The sequence below is a fragment of the Dermacentor andersoni genome, chromosome 6, assembly GCF_023375885.2.
Source record: "Dermacentor andersoni chromosome 6, qqDerAnde1_hic_scaffold, whole genome shotgun sequence".
In the NCBI taxonomy this organism is placed as follows: domain Eukaryota; kingdom Metazoa; phylum Arthropoda; class Arachnida; order Ixodida; family Ixodidae; genus Dermacentor; species Dermacentor andersoni.
In genome coordinates this window covers 150,500,543-150,523,373 of record NC_092819.1, presented here as the reverse complement: position 1 = coordinate 150,523,373, position 22,831 = coordinate 150,500,543, and the positions used below count along the sequence as shown (strand labels likewise).

The window sequence follows — 22,831 nt, the reverse complement described above, 5'->3', positions numbered from 1 at the left end:
GACACTGTTATCTAGGCCAGTTCGAAACGCGAGCACAACTCTGCATGTCTGTTACTACTTTATTGCCATGCTGTTATTCACCCTTGCCGTAGTATTTTCATGCTTTACTAAGGCTTTCAGGAGAGCACCACAAGTATATAAAAAAAAGGCAAGAACGGGCGCAGATAAAACACTGACTACAACAATGGTTTTATTTCTATGCAATGCACGGATGCTCAAATTAGTGCTTACTATGTAGTGTTTTCACATGGCGGCAGCACTAAAGGAGTAAAAACGGCGGTTGCAGCCACTGGGCTGCATCTTTTGTCGTGCTGTGTATTGGTGTGAATTTGTAGTCATCCGAGTGTCCTCCACCCATGCTATTTGACACTTCACATACAGGGATACATCTGCTTCGAGAAAACATAAAAGGTGCATTTTCTTTTTTTTTGTGAGGCAGGTGTCCCAGTGTATACAGTCAACTTCCGTTAATTTGCACATATGGGACCAACTAAATTGGTTGAATTATGCTGCCAGTCGAATTAAACAAGAGGCACAACAGGTACACACCACTGATTCGTTTGGCAGTATTTGCACAGATCCTAACAGGTCCCCGAAAAGAATGCAACCCACTTTTTATGGGTTCAAATCGGGAAACTAACAGAAAAGTGACATCAGAGCTCCTAAACAAAGTACTAATAAAATGTGCACCCAATTTTTTAGCAATAAGAAATGTAGCAGGCCTCCGATTCGGGCAATAAGTAAAAGACAAGCGTAGAAAACTTTACCTTCGCAAAATAGAAATTTATTTGCTTAATGTTCATAGTCATCACTTTTGGGCAGCACTTCACCTATGAAGAATTGAACTGTGTTGTACTCCATATGGTCCCTAGCATGTTGATATTTTCCATTTATCAAGCGACTCTGCAACAATCTCAAACAGGATGGTCGCCAACATTAGTCTAACCACTTGGCTAGTTTTTCGTGTGACACATGCAATTCTCCAGAACAACGAGAACATGTGATGCCACTTGTTGCGGATGGTAAAACAAAACAAAAAACGGCAGCACCTATTTTACGATGACTGTTGTCAGCAATGCATTTAGCATTGGACCAGCATAGCGACACAACGTATTGCCACCGTCGAAACGAGTTACGTACGAGGCCTGTACTGCAGTGGGACTCCTCTTTCCCACTTCCCCAGGAACACTCGACACCACTGCGAAGCCTGTGCGTGGCCTCCAAAATGCATGGCTGACATGCATGGCAAACGCTGACAAATGCGTCATGTGGCAACCAGGCTCCTCTCTTGTGCTTCTTTCTGTCCTCGCTGTGCCACCTAGCGGTGCTGCCGAGAAGTCCACATGTGGCCTCCGGGGCAAGAATGCTGTGCCGGTGCCTGCGAACACTCAGTGGCAGATACTTAGTGACCCAGGTTGGCGAGATTCATTGAGGAGCACCATATACCCAGTGCATTTGTGGCACAGTCTGTTAATGTGTCGGGTTGCTGTCCCTGAGGAATGCTTGTGACGTGGGTTCAATTCCGCTCAGCATCAGAGAGGTTTAAGCTATCTTTTTTTGTCATTGTGGAGTGGCACATTCCCAGTGGCACACACCTAGTTACCCAAGTTGGTGTCAAATACATTTATTGAAGAGGGACACAACTACTGCCACTTACCCAGTGACCCAAGTCGGCATCGAAGAGTCCCGCATCTACAGTGACTCATGTCAGCGTGAAAGAGGTTTATTGAAGAGCAGCACATATGCACAGGCGTGGCCACTACTAGCTGGAACACAGGAGTCCGTGGCAACGCTTTGCGGAGCACCGCTGTTGGCACCTTATGAAGTCTTGGCAGACGACTCACCGTAGCAGACAACTCGCCAGGCTTTTTGCCAATCGCTTTGATTGCGTGATTGCACCTTTGCCACAAGACTTCATGAGATGCCGGTGGTGGGGCATTGCATGGAGAGATGCAAGAGGCTGCTGTGTTACTGCTAGAAGAGGCCATGCCTGCACACACTGCCACATACTTGGTAACCCAAGCTGGTCCGAAGGTTGGTTTCGCATCAGCATAGCAGGCCGATGTGCTACCCATTCGAATATGGACTGCCTTAGTGATTCATGTAGGTGGGGAAACGCACACACACATGCACAGAGACAGACAGACACACACACACACAGACAGGAAGACAGACAGAGAGGCGCACAAAGCGGATGCCGTGGTGCACGGGTTCAGAAAACGAGACTGTGCTCAATAAAAAAAATTGCAGGAGAGAATTTTTTTAAATCTGCTGTGGAGGCGACGATGCATCGAGTTTTGCAAGCACATGCTTTGCCTAGGCAAGTGTCACCTAGTAACAGAGGCGCGTCTCTTCCTTCTTTCACTCTTCTTTCTGAACACGCCTCTTTCTTTCATGCTTCTTTCTGCAGCTATACTAGCTACACATGCGGAGAAATGTATCCTGCGTACTTGCGGGGATGCCACACAGTCGAACTTTGCACTTTTCGGACAGTTTCGTTTCGCGCACCTGCGCTTTGGCATAGTTCAGATGCCTGCCTCGAGCGAGACGATTGCAGTGTCCATGGCAATCGTGTCAAAAACGAACAAACAACAAGATACGTTGTGCTTTGGAGGTGACATGGAGCTTCGTTTTTGTCAGTAGTTTCCTCAGCGTCTGCTTTGTGCGCGTAACTCTTATTATACAGCGCTTCGATGGTGCGTGGCAGTGGAATCTATGGCAAATAGCAACAGTGCGGGCCGAGAGCAAACAACAATGTTTTCGTGGATAGCCCAAACAGTGACAACTTAGGAACTGATGGATTGATGGGTGGAATGATCAATTTTGGGGCTTTCACTGTAACGCCCTTTCAGAATAGCGAATGATTTTCAGCGGTCCCGCGTGATTCGTTATATTGAGATTTGATTGTAAATGTATTGGTGCCGGCCGAGACCTTTGGTTGGGATTGAATGTACTTAAAATGAAATTAACCGGAGTTGAATTAACGGAAGTCGAATATAGACGTGCGCGAACACACATACACACACGTGTGTGTGTGCTGATTTGTATATGGGATGTGTGCTGGGCCTGGTTTTCTAGCCCCAAAACAAATCCCAGCAGCATATTTTATGAAATGCATATGGGAAGATGCAAATTGGGAAACCTTTACAAGTAGTAACCAGCACATTGGTAGCGATCTAGCTTCCTAGAAGGTGAAAAAGTGGCCACCACTGTTTTTTGTGTGTGTTCGTGCAGCTGAGTCGCCGGGCAATGACGAGTGGAGTGAGCCAGCCGGTCTGGGGACTGACCCGTCGTGGGGCTCCCAACGGCAAGCCACTTCCCTTGTAGTGCACGGAGCTACAAACACCACCACGAAGGTGATCATGCTGTGGCACACGGTGGTGTCCTTTTATTGCTGCGCTTATTCTGTGCTTTGTGTTCCAAAATTGTTTGCATCCTGCACATGGCCATTGCAAATGTAATCTTGGACTGTGTAAAATATGAAAGCATAGATATGAAGCAGCTTCCATGTGTAATCTTACATTTTAAATATGAGTGGATGTCACAAGGAGCTCGCAAGAGAAGAAATTCTTTATTCCAAAATTTAAAAATATGCCACCCTTACTGTTCGCTGGAAGTGACTCAGAATCCTGAATGCTGAAAACCAGCAGCACCCCTGGCTCCCTGATGATCTCAAAGGCAATTTCCCGTTATCTGTGTCGCATCTATTATCCACAAGGTACTCGCCTACATTATCTGTATCTTGGCCAGTGGCCTGCCTTGGCTGGCCTGCTGTTGACAAGTGAACATGCCGAGTCTGTGTGATCAGATTTATCACACGGTTGCATAATAATGACTGCGCAAAAGGTGCATTTTGTAATTTAGCACTGTTCACGTGCCATGTATTGGCATGGCGAACTTCCAATGGACCATCAAAACTGTCCTGCTGAAGGCATCGTGCTTGCGTTTCTCTCACAAAGACTCAATTACATGTTCTTGTTTTTTTCAGTGATAACATGTGCAGTTAGTGACCGCTGATTTCAACAGCTTCAGAGCACTGCCACTCACTCCATATATGTGTGTACAGTCGCATCCGTTCATAATGAACTCGATAGTTCCACAAAAAGTGGTCGTTATATCAGTAGTTCGTTATATATGGACTTCCCCTTAACTTATTGTTTGTGAGTCGTCAGAATGTTATTTACGCTACACTGGAATGTAAAGGTACGAGGTTTAGAAATACGAGTAAAAGCCCACTTCTGCTGTCACATTATCTCGTTTCAGCTGAAAACGCAGTCGCAATAACTGTTTGAAATACATTGCTCCTATAGGACGTTGGCTGGGAAAAGAAATAAAAGAAAGAAACATAATATCTCAAAAAACGTTTTATTCAGAATCGTATCAATGAGATTCCACTGTATTTGTGGCTTCAGATTGTGCCAACTCCACCTTTGACAGTGCTGACAAGGCCTACAACGAAGCGAGGAAAGTGCTGTATGAGGACTGTTGCAAACAAACCCTCAATCCAGTGGTTCTCAAGCTGGGTTCCATAGCGGCATTTTAGGGTTTCGCTCACAGTCAGGAAGAATCTAGCCCCATCTTGCTTTTTCCCATGCACTTCAACAATTTACTGATCTAGAAAAGAAATTTTTCATTGCATTTTAGACTTAAAGCTATTACGCACCACGCCCACACACATTAGTTAGAGAGAGACTCGTGTGCCAGTGGCGTTTAAGTATTGTGATTGTGCAATTTGTGGGCCCACAGTAGCCGCGCAAAGGGCTTTCAATTCGTGCTTGCAAGGACAGTTTAACACTAAAGTGGGAATCGGCTCTGAAATTCTGCAAGCTGAGAGCCACTTCCAAACTTAGCAGTGTCTGGATGACAATAATGGCTGTTTAAATGCCATATTGTAATGTACACGTGGGATTCATTTGGGCATCATTTGTGGTTCAGGCGTGGGTGTCGGCATGGTTATCTTTCAGTACAAGCAGGTTCACTGCTGTACTGCACACTTTTCTTTTTTATCTGTAATAATAAAAATGCCCGACAAGCATATCGATGCACACAGGGTTACCACTTCACGCTGGGCGACACGGGCATTTAGGCTTAATATTGCGATTGGAATATTAAAGACCATTCCACAACATGGCTCATTTCGAGCGTGAACTTCTAGGACAAAAGCAAAGGTAAGAGAAGAGACAAGACACAGCACTGACTGGCAGCTGAAGGTTTATTTGAAAAGTTAGGAACGTTAAAAATGCAATACAGTAAAATCGCGTTAATTCGGAACTCACAGGACCGGGAAAAATGTCCAAATTATCCGAATGCCAAATTAATGCATGAACAAGAAAAACAACATTAAAATCAACTTGGAGCAGCATACCTTTATTTACTGAACTACTTTGCAATAGTCGTCTGCTTTTTCACGCAGATTCGTGCTGACATCACAATTTTTCTTCACTCTTCCAAGTGGCCAACAGCCCGCAAGCTGATGGAAATGCTCAGGCAAACGTCCTCCAATATCAAAAGCGCCTCTGTGACTTCTCGGTAGGTGCGATGAGGTCGCGGCTGCACCTCCTCACATGACTCTTCGTCTGAATCTTGGTCTTCCCGGGCGCCTGTGACATCATCAATAATTTCTTCATCGTCAGGAGACCAGTCGTGGCGATACAACCATCAATCGCGTTGTAGTCCTGAAGGGTCACATCTGTGGGAAGGACAGCATCAAAAATCGGGCAGTCATCATCGGTAGACTCGGCTGACAGCTCGTCGGCAACTGCCGCATGCTCGGGCCTCACAATACCGCTGTGCCGAAAACAGTTGGTGATGACTTGCGGAGTTGTATTTTTCCACACGTGGGTGATGATGTGCACTCCACCGAGTAAGTCCACTTCATACAGCTTTCCAACTTCTGAGCATACGATCATTCGCTGTAGCAGGTGCTTTCGGTACTTCGACTTCATGTAGTGAATGATACCCTGGTCCATCGGCTGAAGGGCACATGTAGTGTTGGGTGGGAAAAAAAACTACCTTGTTCTTCAGCTCTTCAGTTCGACTGCACATATGTGCGCTACAGTTATCAACAACCATAATTATCTTGTGGTCCCTAGACGTGCAGTGCCGATCTAACTGCTGCAGCCAGCCTTGAAAAATGTCCAAGGTCATCCAAGCCTTCCTGTTCGCTTTGTACTCTAGAGGAAGGCTTTTGATGTTGTTAAAACAACGTGGCTCATGTGCCTTACCGATGACAACAAGTGGCAAGCGCTCCGTGCCACTCATATTGGTGGCAAGAAGCACAGTTATCCTTTGCTTGCACTTGTTGCCACCAATGCACGGGTTCCCTTTGAAAGTCACCGTCTTCTCAGGCAGAGCTCTGAAGAATAGAGCAGTTTTGTCTGCATTGAACACATCACTTGGTTCATATGCGGCCATGTGCTCAAGCAACTTCACATTTTTCCACTGGGGGGTCACGCTTTCGTCAACGTTGGCTTTTTCACAGCGCACACTTCTGAAGACGAGTTCGTGTCTCTCCCGAAACCTCACGAACCACCCTTCTGAAGCTCTGAACGATTCAATGTTCATCATTGCAGCGTACTTCTCACCTTGTGCCATAATGAGAGGTCTGCTCAAAGGCAGATGCGCGTTGCGACAGTCAGTAACCCAATGGAGCAAAGCTTCTTCGAGCTGGGGATGAACTGCGGTTCGCAACCACTTTCTTGATGCATGAAACTTCTCTCTTTTGAAGGGTTGAAGAATCTGTTCATTTTTCACGTACATTCCCAACGTTCTCCGCTTCACATTGTACTTGGTCATAACGTGCTGTTGCGATTCGCCGTTCACCAAAGCATGCGAAATTTCCACCTTAGTTGCCAAGTTCTTGGCTTCGTACTTCTGCCGCTGCCATCACTGTAGCACACGATGGTGGTGGCATGCAAAACACGGTCACAACAAAAAAAGAAAACTCCGCAAGAAGAGATGATGCTGACTCGACAACACAAGGGTAAATGGCATCCAAGGTGCAGTGGAGCGATGAAAGAAGACACCGACGTTCGGTGACGCTGCGATCGCTTCCATTAATTGATGGCGATGGCGATGGCGATGCCTCTCAGGTTTTGGTTTCACTCCAGTGGTGCCAGCGCTGCTTTACCACACTTTCATGTAGCGGCAACCGTCAGGATTTGTCCAAATTAAGTGGTGCGAGGCTGAATTTTGATGAATTAATGAAGGTTTGGTCCCATAGACTAACATGCACTTTGGCTGGGACCAATAGAGCCGTCCGAATTATCCGAATTTCCGAATTAACGGGTGTCAAATTAACGAGCTTTTACTGTATGTTATACATCACTGAAAGAGCAGGTAAAAACAAAGAACATTTTTGGTGTTACACGTGCCAAAAAATCTGCTACGTGTTGAGGCACATCTAGAAAAACCACTTCAGTATCATGAAGTGCTATGGAGGCGCGGCTAACAAATCCCCTACCCTTTTACTTTATCTCGTGGACTTCAACAACCTCTCTTGTCGTTTGATCTTTGTGCTTGTATGAAACTTGTTTTTTCGAAATGGGGGTGTACACTTATCATGCAGTCTCTTACAAGCATTGCAAGGTGCATGGGTGCAGTCCCTTTTGTGGAAATCAAAAGCTCTTTCAGCCTGGTGTTGAGACGCCTGCCGGTTTGGACAGCATACGTATGTCCATATGAGAAAGGCACAGTATACACTACTGCAGTTGAGCAAGAAACATGTTTTACCTACCCTTTTGATTATGTATGATATATCGCATTTTTAAATTTTCTAACCTATTAACCCTTTGAAGGTTTTCGCCGTACATGTACGGCGGTGGTTTTCTGTCCCGCAAGGTCTTTGCTGTACAGGTACGGTTCCGACCCTCCGTTAGAAATTTCACGCCATAATGACGATGCGTGCTCACCGAGAGGTGCTGCCACCTCTAAGCACTTACAAGAAGTGTTTGAAATTTATGCTACCTTCTTGGGGAGATAAACAGAACTGATTGCTAGCTTCAGCGCATCGCTCAGACTGCGGCAACGACCCTTTGGCGGTTTCGGTTTCGCCGCGTGATCGTAACGGAGGCGCGCGAAACGTCATTTTCTTTGTCGGCACTCTCTTGCAGAGCGGTGGAAGTTGATTTCTATCTTGATTGACGCTGCTCTTAGCTTGTTTATCAGCGCCGTTTGCGAAGTATTCTCGCTCTCAGTGGCAACGCGCTTTCGCGGTTTCGGTTCCGCTGCGTGATCGCAATGGAGGCGCGCGAAACGTGGTTTTTCTCTTTGTCGGCACGCTCTCGCAGGGGCAGTGGAAGTTGATTTCTGTCTTGATTGGCACTGCTCTTAGCTTGTTTATCACCACCGCTCACAAGGTATTCTCGCTCTCTGCGGCAATGCGCTTACGCGAGAGGGTGCATCAGACCTCTGCCCAAGGCAGCCGCACGCAGAGATGCCATGTGTGCGCCAATACAACTCCTCGCTCCAAGAGAACAGACACGCATTTTAGGTGTGCAGACTGCGATAAGGCGCTGTGCGTAAACCCGTGTTTCAAGAAGTACCACACTCGGAAATACTATTGAACATTTTGCAGTTCTGAGTGATGCCGACACCAAAATACTGTTCCTAATTATTTTTTAGTATTTATTCCCGACTTTATAGATCTTGTACATTCAAGATCCGCAATAAAGTAATTTGACCACCTGGGAAAGTTTTTTTCAATATAATTCGACCCTCAAAGGGTTAAATAAGCCTTCAGTAGCCAGTCAGTGCTGTGTCGTGTCTCTTCTCTTTGCTTTCGTCCTAGTAATTTGTGCTCCGAATTAGCCAAGCTTCCATAGCAACTTGGCCATTTTTCGCTTCTGATCATTTCGCAGCATGAATGATTCGGCACATTTGTTTGCAAAAAAATAAATAAAACAATCTTTTGCATGTCCGACACTTGGTTTCTGTGAATACGCCGTTTAAGGCACGTGGTGCTTCAAACTAGCCATAAGGTCGCCACACACTGCACTGCAGTGCGTGAAGCAGCGTAGGGGAAAAAAAATTTTTCTCTCTGTACTATAGCAAGTTCCTCATCAAGAGCACTGGCCTTAGAGACTTCAGATAACACTGTAAATAATGGAAGCCACAGGCAGACATAGCTGCAGTGTAACTTTGGTTAGTTTCTCACTCACACACTGGGGCACGAATCGAGAGGGGAGACCCTGCAGCCTCCCTTTTTTTTTTTCGGTTTCTGTATGCATTATTCATTCCTATGTGAGCTTGTGTATAAGCACATTGGTTGAAATAGGGGGAGGTTAGTGTTCCCACAGCACTTTGAGAAAGCTGGTGGGGTTCCCCAAGGCCAGAAATATTGAGCACCCCAGCCTTAGTCAAAAGTGCAGTCCACCTCAGTTGAAGTTGCCAAGGGATGGAAATGGACGAGGCAATGGACACTACACCTGTCCCCAAGGCTCACCAAGCGCCTAAGGAGCGTCGAGAATCGCTCGAACGCTCCAAAAAGAACAAAACACCTATTACAGGGCCTCGAAAGGGCTCTGTAATCTAAGGCATCTTTCCGTTTCCGTACACACAGCACTAATTTACATTAAATATGGACACACAAATCATACAATGGAACGTCAGAGGTCTCCTTAGAAACCTTGATGATGTACAAGAACTGGTCTACCAACACAATCCAAAAGTGCTGTGTTTACAGGAAACACATTTAAAATCCAAACACACAAACTTTCTCCGACAGTACATAACTTTTCGCAAAGATCGCGATGATGCTGTCGCATCATCGGGCGGTGTCGCCATTGTTATCCATAAGAGCATTGCCTGTCAACTTTTACAGCTACAAACGCCTCTCGAAGCAGTGGCGGTTCGAGCTGTTCTCCTAAACAAACTCATCACCATTAGCTCTCTTTACATACCCCCACATTACAAATTAACGAAACATGAATTCCAATCCTTCATAGATCAATTACCAGAACCTTATGTTGTTCTTGGCGATTTCAATGCACACAACTCCCTATGGGGCGACTCGTATCGATGCGCGAGGTCGTCTCGTTGAACAGCTCCTTTTTTCTTCCGGTGCGTGTCTGCTTAATAAGAAGGCACCCACATATTACTGTCTTGCCAACAAAACCTTTTCTTCAATTGATCTCAGCATAGTTTCTCCTTCTATTTTTCCTGAACTCGCATGGGAAGTTAGAAACAATCCTTACGGAAGCGACCACTTCCCCATACTATTAAGAACACCTAAAGAAAACGAATATCCACCACAGGCTCCCAAATGGAAGATTGATACAGCTGACTGGGAGAAATTCCGAACTCTCAGTAATATTTCATGGGATGAGATGTCCTCGTTAGGAATTGATGCTGCCGTGGAATACTTTACAGCCTTCATAATAGATGCCGCCACTAAATGTATATCACAAGTAAATGGCTTGGCATGCAAACGGCGTGTCCCGTGGTGGAACGAGGACTGTAGGATCGCTCGTAAGAAACAGAACAAAGCGTGGGGGTTGCTACGCGCCTCTCCCACTGCGGAGAATCTGTTTAACTTTAAGAAAGTGAAATCGCAAGGCAGGGGAACACGCCGACAGGCTAGAAGAGAGAGTTGGCAGACGTTTTTATCCGGTATCAACTCGTATACAGATGAGGCCAAAGTCTGGAACCGGGTTAATAGGATAAAAGGGCGACAAACATATTCACTTCCTTTGGTAAACACACAAGGCGAAACACTAAAAGATCAGGCAGATTCACTTGGGGAACACTTCGAGAGCGTGTCGAGTTCAAACCATTATTCGCAATCATTTTTGAAATACAAACAAATAGAAGAATGTAAGCCCATAATACGAAAATCCAGGCAGAATGAACCTTATAACCGGCCTTTCAATATTGCTGAGTTGAGAGCTGCCTTGACCACATGCAGGGGCTCTGCGCCGGGGCCTGATAGGGTCATGTACGAAATGATCAGAAACTTACACGCTGACACCAAACTTACACTACTCACGCTTTTCAACGCTATTTGGGCTGCGGGAAACCTCCCATCCACATGGAAAGAAGCGATTGTGGTCCCTGTTCTTAAACAGGGCAAGGACCCTTCCTTGGCGGCAAGTTACCGTCCGATAGCTCTTACAAATTGTCTTTGTAAGCTTTTTGAAAAAATGGTTAACCGCAGACTTGTACATTACCTTGAACTCAACAATATCGTCGATCCCTTTCAGTGTGGCTTCAGAGAAGGGCGGTCCACAACCGATCACCTTGTGCGCATTGAGGGAAACATTCGCGACGCCTTTCTACATAAACAATATTTCCTATCCGTATTCCTCGATATGGAGAAGGCGTACGACACTACGTGGCGCTATGGAATATTAAGAGACTTGTCGGGAATTGGCATCCGTGGCAATATGCTCGTCTTAATAGAAAGCTATTTGTCCAACCGTACATTTCGCGTGAAAGTCGGCAATGTACTGTCGCGACCTTTTATACAGGAAACTGGTGTACCTCAAGGAGGTGTACTTAGCTGCACGCTCTTCATCGTGAAAATGAACACCCTTCGTGCCTCGTTACCGCCAGCCATTTTTTATTCTGTTTACGTAGACGACATACAGATAGGATTCAAATCCTGCAACCTTACAGTATGTGAGAGGCAAGTTCAACAGGGCCTGAACAAAGTGTCCAAATGGGCAGAAGAAAACGGATTTAAAGTCAACCCCAACAAAAGTTCTTGTGTGCTTTTCACAAGAAAGAGAGGACTCATTGCAGAACCCAGTATCGAAATGTGTGGTCAGCGAATTCCTGTGAACAAAGAACACAAGTTCTTAGGCATCTTACTTGATTCGAAATTAACTTTCATTCCACACATAAAGTACCTCAAGGTCAAATGCTTAAGAACAATGAACTTACTTAAAGTGTTATCCCACACAGCATGGGGCAGCGACAGGAAATGTTTAATGAACCTTTACAAGAGCCTCATCAGATCACGGTTGGACTACGGTGCCGTGATCTATCATTCTGCAGCCCCGAGCGCGCTAAAGATGCTAGATCCGGTCCACCATCTAGGAATTCGACTGGCCACTGGAGCTTTCAGAACAAGTCCCGTAGAAAGTTTATATGCAGAATCAAATGAGTGGTCACTACATCTGCAGAGAACATACATCAGCCAAAAATATTTCCTGAAAGTCCACTCTAATCCACAACATCCATGTTTTAATACCATTAACAATATGACATATGCTACGCTCTATCATAATCGTCCTTCCATAAGACGGCCTTTTTCGATGCGTGTGAGGGAGCTTAGTGATGAAATGCATGTCCCACTCCTCGAGCTCCGCCTAATGCAGCCAGCCAAGCTGCTACCTCCTTGGGAGTGGCAGCACATAGAATGCGATATATCTTTCATGCAGGTTACAAAACACGCTCCAGAGATTGAAATACAAATGCATTTCCGGGAACTCCAATACAAACACTCCTGCACGGAGTTCTACACAGACGCGTCGAAGTCACGCGAGGGGGTGTCCTATGCAGCCGTCGGCCCATCCTTCTCGGAATCCGATGTACTGCATCCGGAAACAAGCATCTTTACGGCTGAGGCCTACGCACTGTTGTCGACTGTAAAGTATATAAAGAAATCAAAACTCGAGAAATCAGTTATATATACGGACTCACTAAGTGCTGTGAAGGCCCTAATATCATTTTCTAAGCACAAAAACCCAGTATTCAATGAACTCTATTCCGTCCTATGTAAAACGTATATATGTAACCAGCATGTCATCATATGCTGGGTGCCGGGTCATAGGGGCATCGAAGGCAATGCTCTGGCGGACCGGATGGCCACATCAATTGCATCGTATTCTGTAAATCCTACCGCAGCAGTCCCTGTCACAGATCTGAGGCCCTACTTGCGCAGAAAACTGCGGAACTACTGGCAACGCTCGTGGGACATGGAAACAAATAATAAACTGCACGTAATAAAGCCACAATTAGGGTTCTGGCCTTCTGTAACAAAATCACGCCGGACAGATGTCCTACTCTGCCGGCTAAGAATAGGACACACTTTTGGCACACATAACTTTTTGCTCACGGGAAACGAACCTCCAACCTGTGGTAGATGCGGGGAGAGGCTGACCGTCCTCCACGTCCTCCTGGAGTGTCGGGAAGCCGAACATGACAGAAAGAAACATTTTCCCTTAGCATACCGGCAGCATATCCCCCTTCATCCTGTTATGTTACTCGGAGCAGAATCGCTCTTCGACACTAACGCAGTCCTAGGTTTCCTGAAAGAAGTTGTATTACATGTAATTAGCCCGTACGTTCGTAGCGCTTCCTCTCTATAGAGGATAGCGCTGTGATAGTTTTTCCGTATAGCACATGCCTCTCGTCCCTTGCGTGTCAAGGGCTCTGGCGAGGCAGCAGTGCTACAAGTGATTTTACCAGCTTATATATTTTCTATTTTGCATCACTCTTTCACGATGGATTTTATTGCACATAGAACACGTCATTGTCATCGACATATTCTTATTACAGATAGATTTTACGCACTCTAGAGCGACTATTTTTAAGGCCCCTATACAGCCACTTTACATTAACCCCATCGATGTCATAACTACATTGCAAACTCATCACCACTGCCTTGGCGCTCTTTGGCCACACTTGGCCCTTGCGCCAGTAAACACTACACATCATCATCATCATCATCAAGGGATGGAAATTTGGTGCATGCACTGACGACATTTTTTGTCTACGTATAGCGACAGCACAACAATGATTGAGATACAGACTAACCAGGTCACACGTAAGCGTATGTGCATGCACCAGCACGTTGACAAGCTCTTCTCGCCAGTTGTGGAATAAAGATGCATATTGCTTTTTTTTTTTTTATTGCGAATCTGTTATTTCACACTCCCATTCAAGCGGTCCCTGCCAAGTACCAATCATTCCTTGGTGACTGTAATAAGTATTGGAGATAATGAAAGCATTTTCACTTGGGATGTGGCTTCGTTGTGATGGCCTTCGACCATGCAAATTGTCTACTTGTTTTTTTTTATGCAGGCCTGGGGTGGTCGCTCTCAGGCGGTAGAACGATTGCCTCGGAAAGGTGTGGGTCCCGAGTTCGATCACCGAACCAGGACGAAATTTGCTTCAACTTTGAAGCTTTCTTTCTAAAAAACGCATATGAGTTTGCTTTGCAGCTTCGTGCTACAGTCGGGTGGATGGCACTTTTTTATTTCAGGCCCGGAGAAGCGGCATCGAGCAGCCACCGCAGATGAGTGCGCCACCATCGTTGTCCTGTAGCATTGAGGACTTGCAACGCGTGACCGATCTCTCGCTTCAGGATGGTGCTGCAGGAGACGCATCAGCAGCAGGGGCAGGCGTCGTCCCATCGTGGACTCCAGGTGATCATGGCGGCAGGGACGTTTTATCAGATCTAAATGCATGGGTGCTGCCTCGTTGGTTCTTACCATCTCGGGAGGAAGGGCACTGGTAGCTATACGGAGAGAGTTTGGGTGCGTTCACACCGGCAACTGAACGGGGATCGTGTGACCTACTGCAACTGGTGTCCAAGAAGCGCCTCGTGGCAAGCGGCGTTCACAGCAGCAAGCGTGACCTGCCCATCGCCGGACCGAAATATCTCGCGATTGATGTCGTTCACGTCTGCTCGCAACCTTCATCGCCACATAAAATAAGTGTCGGCATATACAGACGGTACTCCTGTGTCACCTATTGGTTCAGGATGGTTGCAAGTGAAAAATTGACAAGCGAGCAACTTGCCCAAATTGGTCGCTTTTTAACCAAAATGATCATTTGCAACCATCGCTTGGCTACCAACTTTGTCACACAACCTCTGCGAGTTGTCAGTGTGAATGAGCCTTTAAAGTGTTGTACCAGACTGTGCTTGTCCAGGTGCCGTTGCACACCTCTGGTCGTGCCCGGGTAAAGCCCTGTCACATTCTCTGCACACTTCCTTCCTTTTCATGAGTTAATTCACGAACGTGGAATGTCCATCAACTGGTTGCACTGAAGTTGGTTGAGAGACGCTCCTCGAGAAAACATTTCTTTAATATTTGTGCTAGAGATTTGAAAATCCACCCACTTATAGAGCATTTCAATTAGTTGTATTAGAGGTCTCAAAATTCAGTCAAGTATAGAGCTTTCTATGCAGATTTCAAATAGGGCACTATTCGTGTAGCTGTTATAGTTCTTGAGTTATGTGATGCACAATGGCAAAATGTAGTCACATTTATGGGTTATATGCAAAAAGCATCATGCTGTAGCTTGTTTAACTCTTTGTAGATTGCAAAGTGCCAATATCTAGCGAAACAGTGTGTACAATTAATGAAACTATACAAAAAAAATTGAGAACTTTTCAACTAATTTTCTTTCTCAATTCTCTGAAATATAACCATGTACTTTTGCAACTTACTGCTTGGAGATATATATTGCAATTTTAAGTAGATAATAGCACTGTGCATATCTTCAAGAGTATGTATGCCAAATTTCGTTAGTATAAGACAATTGTAAGTGTACAAGGTTAATTTCATGTGATTGTGAAAAAAATTAGTTGAAGTGTCCTATTTTTTTTTTTTTTTTGTAGCTCCAGTAATTGTACACGCTGTTTGAATAGATATCGGCACTTTGCATTCTACAAAGAGCTAAATAAGCTACAGCACAAAGCGTTTTGTGAAAATTTATAGCACAATAAAGTGCCCACAAAATCACTCTATTTTGCCATTGTGTAGGACTTAACTCAAGAACTATAGCAGCTACACAGAAACTAATGTCATATTTGAAATCTGCTTGAAAAGCTCTATAAGTGGGCGGATTTCCAAATCTCTAGCACAAATATTAAAGAAATGTTCTTTTGAGGAGTGTATCCCCTTAAACGAAAATTGCATGGTAGAGCTTGTTTTTAATTTTTTATATGACAGATGGCATTACAAAGCCATCTCTCAATGTTGCTTACGTCTCTAATTTTTCCATCTACTGAACGAGCGAAAAAAAAAATCGGACGTATTTTGAATGACATAGAAATTAAAGAACTTCTTATAAACTTTGATTCAGAAGACTTACTTGTTGATTAAGAGGTGCCTTAATGACGACAAAGATGCTGTGTGGCCTGTGAAACACTAGTTATCCTAATGAATATAATGATTGGCAGGCCTTAATTTTTATTAAGAAGCTTGATAAAATATTAAAGGGACACTAAAGGCTAATACCAAGTCAATGTGGACTGTTTAAATACCATTCCAGAAACCTCGCAACGCTCATTTTGTGCCAAGAAAAGACTTAGTTTACAAAAAATTGCATCTGAAGGGTACGAATACCTTTCTCGAAATTCAAATCTCCCGCCACCCAACCGTGGGAGCGGTGACGTTGCATAAGCCCTTTGCTGCCGTCGGTGAGTGAAACGGCATCTGACAGATGGCGGTACTGAGCCAAGACAGATAAAGTCAGAGCGGCGCATTCTCCACCGCAGCTGCTTTTTGGCCAAGCGGTGTAGACCGTTCGGGCATCTCGCGACATCACATGGAAGGTGAATTCTCTGCTACTTGCAGTTTGTGCGAGTTTCGCGAGGCAGCAAAACCAGCACAGAACTACGCGATAACTACTGAAACGCGAAAGCGTGGGCGGTGCGCAGCCGAGAGAAAACGAAACCGTTCGACCGCCTGCGTCATTGTCAGGGGGGATTTCAATTAGTTCTTTTGTCTAAACATGAAATAGAACTGGACAAGTAGCATTTTATTTCGTCTTATAATACAATAGGAGGATGTTTTGTGCAATGGGTGGTTGACTACTAGTGACAGAATTTAACTGAAGAGTGCTTTCGTCATGGGGCAAGTGCTTGAATGTCCCGGGAGAGTCTCTAATCATTTACCTCAATTTCTCTTTTATTAAGGCTCTGTTTGCGATAATATTCACTCTTAGTGATTCTGAAGCACTAATCTATCACTTTAGCTTGACTTAGTATTTGAGCAAATATCGTCATAAAATAGCCTTGGAATTTAAGGCTGCTAATGTGTTGTTTAGACAGAAATTGAGTTTATTGCTCTTTTATTTTATTTATTTTATTGTACCCTCAAGACCGAAGTATTACAGAGGGGAGTGGGTAAAAAAAAAAAACATACACAAGTAAATAAACAAAGCAGCAATAATCAACAAATGTGATTAGTTAATTGCATCCGGGATTAATGATGTCTGATAAGGCCGAACGAAACTTTGAGTTGTCCTTGATTGCGACAACTGCGCCGGGAAGGTGGTTCCATTCCTGAGAGGTCCTAGGAATGAATGATTCGTTACAGGTTCTGGTGCGGCACTGAATGATTCCAACCTTATGGCTATGGTCGATGCGAGAGGAAATGTAGGTAGGAGGTGATATTAGATTATCGCGTAGGTACGAAATGTGGAAATATAGTTTATGAAATAAAGCAAGGCGAAAGCACTTACGCCGGGCGGAGAGAGGAGCAAGCAGCAAAGTGTTTTTCATGGCAGTTACGCTTGATGTACGGCTGTAATTGCTATGAATGAAACGTACGGCATTGTTTTGGATTAGTTCAAGTGATTGAGTAAGGGTTTTGAGGTGCGGGTCCCAGATGGATGAAGCGTACTCCATTTTACTCTTAATAAGCGTTTTGTATAGAATTAATTTTAATGATGTAGGAGCAGAAGAAAAGTTTCGGCGAAGATAACCTAGCATGCGATTAGTATTGTTTATTACGTTGTCGATGTGCAACGACCAGGAAAGTGACGAGGTTATGTGGACGCCTAGGTATTTATAGGAGGTTACGACCTCCAGGGGAGTATCATTAAGGTAATAGTTTGGTGGAGGAATATGGCTGCGAGTTACACGCATACATTTACATTTACTTACGTTAAGTTGCATTAACCATACGTCACACCAGTTAGAGATAGCGGTTATATCGTCTTGTAAGAATTGGTGATCAGATTTGTCCGAGATTTCACGGAGGATAACACAGTCATCTGCAAAAAGGTAAATATTAGAACAAACGTCATTGGGTAAATCGTTAATGTAAATTAAAAAAAGAAGAGGGCCTATAACTGATCCTTGGGGCACACCAGAGTCTACAGGATTAGATGGGGACATATGATTTTTTAACACAACATACTGCGACCGATTAAAGAGAAAATGTTCAAGCCATGCAAACAAGTGAGGATCAAGATTAAGTTTACTAAGTTTAAATAGAAGTAATTTATGACACACTTTGTCGAAGGCCTTGGCGAAATCAAAGAAAACACAGTCTGCGAAAGAACCTTTGTCGAGAATAAGATGAAGGCTGTGAGTAAAAGAAAGAAGTTGGGTTTCACATGACAAGTTTTTTCGGAAACCATGTTGTGCTTTTGTAAAAAATGAATTGTTGTGTAAGTGCTTTGCTAAATGTGAGTACAGAATATGTTCAAGAACCTTGCAAGGAATGCTTGTGAGGGAAATGGGGCGGTAGTTGAGTGGCGAGTGTTTGCTACCGGACTTACGAAGTGGGACCACCTTCCCGACCTTCCAATCTGCAGGTAGCCGATGGGTATCTAAGGATTGCTGAAAAATTTTCGAAAGCAGAACAGATGAATAAACAAAAGTATTTTTCAGGAATTTCGCGTTAACCAAATCAGCACCAGGACTTGATGACAACTTGAGACCTTTAATTACATTTTCGACCCCAAGAGGTTCAATGATAATAAAGTCCATAGGGGGGTAATTGCAAGACTCGAGAGTTGGAAGCACAGGGTTACTACATACGATAAAGTTGTTACAGAACACAGAGTTAAGGATATGGGGACATACATCTTCGGGTACCGGTGAACCATTGGAATCAATCAACGTGATTGAATTATCTTTGGAAGGGTTAATAACACGCCAAAACTTTTTAGGGTCATTCGCAAGCATTGTGGGCAAAGTGTGTACCTGGAAAGTCTTTTTGGCAAGTTTAATAGCTTCTGTGTAAGTACTGTTTGCCTCCTTATAAGCGTCCCATTTCGATGCCAGTGAACTTTTATTGGCTATTCGATACAGTCGGTTTTTTAGGTTTGAAATCCTTTTTAACTTGGAATTCAACCAGGGTTTCTTAACATCACAGGATATTATGCTTGATGGAATAAACTTGTCGGTGAGCTCATGTATCTTATTTTTGAAAACGGTCCAGTTCTCATCAACCGTGCGATCATCAAATTGGCTTAGGAAAGGATCAAGAAAATTAGCTAGATGAATATTAATATTGTCAAAGTTTGCCCTATCGTAGTGGTAAATAATTTTTTTTTCAACAATTGGTTTTATCACAGGAGATAATATGTTGAAAGAAAGACCCAGGTGATCGCTTAAGCCCGGTAAGCATGAAACATTGGTAACTATGTCAGGATGAGAGCATAATATTAAGTCAAGTAGGTTAGCAGCGCTTTCCGAGATCCTCGTTGGTTCTAATACTAATTGTGTTAGGGAAAACAAAGAGCAGAGATCAAGAAAGTCGTTACTTTGCGAAGAAAATGGATAACAGTGCGGAGGTTCAGTAGTCCAGCATATGTTGGGGAAATTGAAATCGCCCAATAATATAATGGGGTTAGAAGGATGCCGCGAAGTAAGGGTGTTAAGCACATCGTGAAGCTCAGTGGTGAAAGTGGATGGGTAGGATGGAGCGCGGTAGCAGACAACAATCGTAATTTTACGGTAACCGATATCCACGCACGCGCACACAACTTCCAGGTTACAGTATAAGTGGACTTGATGACCTTGCAGGGATTTTGAAATAGCGAGTAGTACGCCTCCGCCTTTGCGATTAGTGCGATCGCAACGGAAGGTACGAAATCGAGACAAGTCAAAAATTTCACAATCTTGTACATGGGGTTGTAGCCACGTTTCTGTTAATGCAATGATACCAGCATTACAGCTATCGATGAGCGATTCTAGTTCCACGCGTTTGCGAAACACACTTCTAGCGTTTGCAACAAGCACGGAGACTTGTGGTGTTAAAGATACGCCATTGCCCTTTGCGCATTGCTATTTAGCAGGATGATGACGCAGATTGGCAGGTGCGCTTGCGTGATCTGGAACACTACTTTTAACTTGCTTAACGCTGTCAGTTGTTGAATCATACATAAAACATTGTTTATCAATGAAAAGTTTGTTAAAACGTAGTTTAAATGAGGGGGAATTAGGCTGGTTTTTACCAAATTCGAGAAGCTTATTTCGAGCGAGCCTTGTCGCAGGCGAGAAGTCCTCAGTTACTGAAATGTTACTACTTTTAAGCTGGCTGCGCGAGGAAAGTATGCTCTCCTTAATTTTGAAGTTTGTTAGTTTCATTATAACCGGACGACATTTTGTGTTTGAAAAAGTCCCGATTCGATGCGCCCGTTCAATTGAGTTTGGTGGCAAGGCATTTCCCATAGCTGACGACAGGGCATCCACGGTTTTTTGTTCAGTTTGCAGCCATGACTCATGGGAATCGGGTATGCCGTGAAAAACCAAGTTATTCCGCCTTGATCTGTCTTCCAAGTCGTCTAAGCGCGAGACTATGGTGTCCTGCTGTTTTTTTGACCGTTCAGCGCTCTCTTGAAGTATGGCGATGTCCTTGCAAAATGTGTCTAGTGCTTCAGATTTATTCTCAAGTGATTCAAGACGCCGGAAAATATCAGTTAGCTTGCCTTCGATTGCGTTTTGGCTGGCTTTCACATCCTTCATATCTGATTTCAACTCGGACTGACCTTTAGTAAGCTCGACTGTCGACTTCTTTATGTCTTTTAGCATTAATAGCACGGTACCCATTTGATCAGACTGGGATTCGGGAAGACTACTCGAGGCAGAGTCATCTTGAGCCGACCTCTGCACCCTTGGAGGCCCCGGGTTTTCCTCGACATCACCGCATTGCAACAGCAACAGCGCCACGTCGAGACAATCACACACAGTAGCATATAAGACAAGTGGGCATGGGAGCAGCAAAAGTGAGCGATTATCACTCCGTTTAGCATACAGGGTCAAATTGTTACGCACCTGTGGAGCGAAGAAAAGTTGCGCATGAGGCATAGTGCAACGAGTGCTGCTCGCATGCCCACTGAAGAAGGAGTTCATCAGCAAGCTGCTTTTGAAGGGGCTGGGAAAGGGCGGTAAATCAGCCAGTGACGTAGTCCCAGAAACGATGCGGTGTCCATCTAGCGGTACATCCAGGAAGGATGGAAGATTATGGAGGCCACACGTGCCGGTGACGGGCTCTTGATCTTGGACAGCATCGACGCGTTCGCCCACGGTAGGGCAAGTTTGGATGGGCGCAGAAGGTGAAACAAGGGCCAGCATCAGGAAAATCTGTGGAGCGAAGAAAAGTTGCGCATGAGGCATAGTGCAACGAGTGCTGCTCGCATGCCCACTGAAGAAGGAGTTCATCAGCAAGCTGCTTTTGAAGGGGCTGGGAAAGGGCGGTAAATCAGCCAGTGACGTAGTCCCAGAAACGATGCGGTGTCCATCTAGCGGTACATCCAGGAAGGATGGAAGATTATGGAGGCCACACGTGCCGGTGACGGGCTCTTGATCTTGGACAGCATCGACGCGTTCGCCCACGGTAGGGCAAGTTTGGATGGGCGCAGAAGGTGAAACAAGGGCCAGCATCAGGAAAATCTGTGGAGCGAAGAAAAGTTGCGCATGAGGCATAGTGCAACGAGTGCTGCTCGCATGCCCACTGAAACTCTTTGAAAAACCTCTGGCACACAGCAGGTGGAAACAAACAAGCATATCTTGCAAAGGCACTCCAGGAGAGAGTCTACAATTGTGTGCCCACACAAGCCGGCATTAGTCGAAGGAAGATGAATGCCTGGGTAGCTACACTTGATATCCCCGTCAAGTAAAAAATACAGCTTTCTTCATATTACCAAAGCTGATTATTATACGGTTCACATCAGAATTTTAAAACCAATTATGCAAACGGATATGCACACAAAACAGTTTCATACAACATACGAGAGTGATAAACAAATGACCACTGGCTTAGTTCCAATGTCCACGGAAGAGCAATGAAAGTCATCAAATGAGCACATATGAGATATGGGAGCTGTAAATGCGGTGTCAGATTGGGGATGCCACCTCCTAGTGGCACTTTATTGTGATACCAATGATATGAACTCTCCAAGTGAATATTTTTCTTTGTTGTCATCATGAGGCTCCACATACAGTTAAGTTAAACCTTGATATAACGAAATTCAATATAAGAAAATTCTCGATATAACAAAAATATTGAACTTTTCATCACCTCTTGTTTATAGAACACCATCTATTTAAAACTCAATGTAAAAAAGTGTGTTTGCGTGTAATTTCAATATAATGAAATTTCGCTTCCGCCGCATAGGAATGCCGAGACAATAAATGGGAACTTCCGCAGAAGCAGATGGTCAAATGATTGAATTACAAGCAGCTGCTTGCAAATGCACCTCTCAAATCTCATGAGTGTCATGCAACAAGAGTGACCGCCAAAGTGGAGCCGCATCACGATGCGTGTAAAGTCCAAGTGCAATAACATCCTATTGCTCCCTGCGCACTTTCTGCTTTAAGTGTGAGCGAAAGTGTGTGAGGGTGAGACAAGAAAGGTAACGGCTTTGATAATGGATAAATTATAAGTACCGCCTTCCCACGTGAGCAGAGGGAAAGAAGGGGAGGGGAGCGAGCTCGCGGGAATGGGAGGAGGGGTAGGTTAGCGTGCTCATGATTTTTGGTGTGCGTCTTGGCTGTGGCTGCGCTTGGCTGTAAGCGCGGCTGAGCGCATACGCAGCCATGCACAACATGGCTGGCTTCACTTGATTTCCACCCTTACGTACATCCTCTCGCTTAAGCCACAGTCGTTCCATAGCACACATTAACACCTGATCATCTGCC

The 22,831-nt window shown here is 44.7% G+C and overlaps 1 protein-coding gene across 1 annotated transcript in view; it reads left to right on the top strand.

Annotated features, from left to right (window-relative positions):
- LOC126523499 (mitogen-activated protein kinase kinase kinase 7-like) overlaps positions 1-22,831 on the top strand; it is a 131,343-nt gene that overhangs the window by 67,924 nt on the left and 40,588 nt on the right. Inside the window, exons 10-11 of the mRNA XM_050172105.3 lie at positions 3,235-3,356; positions 14,207-14,369. Of these exons, the coding sequence (XP_050028062.2) occupies positions 3,235-3,356; positions 14,207-14,369 (285 nt within the window). The remainder of the gene's footprint in view (positions 1-3,234; positions 3,357-14,206; positions 14,370-22,831) is intronic.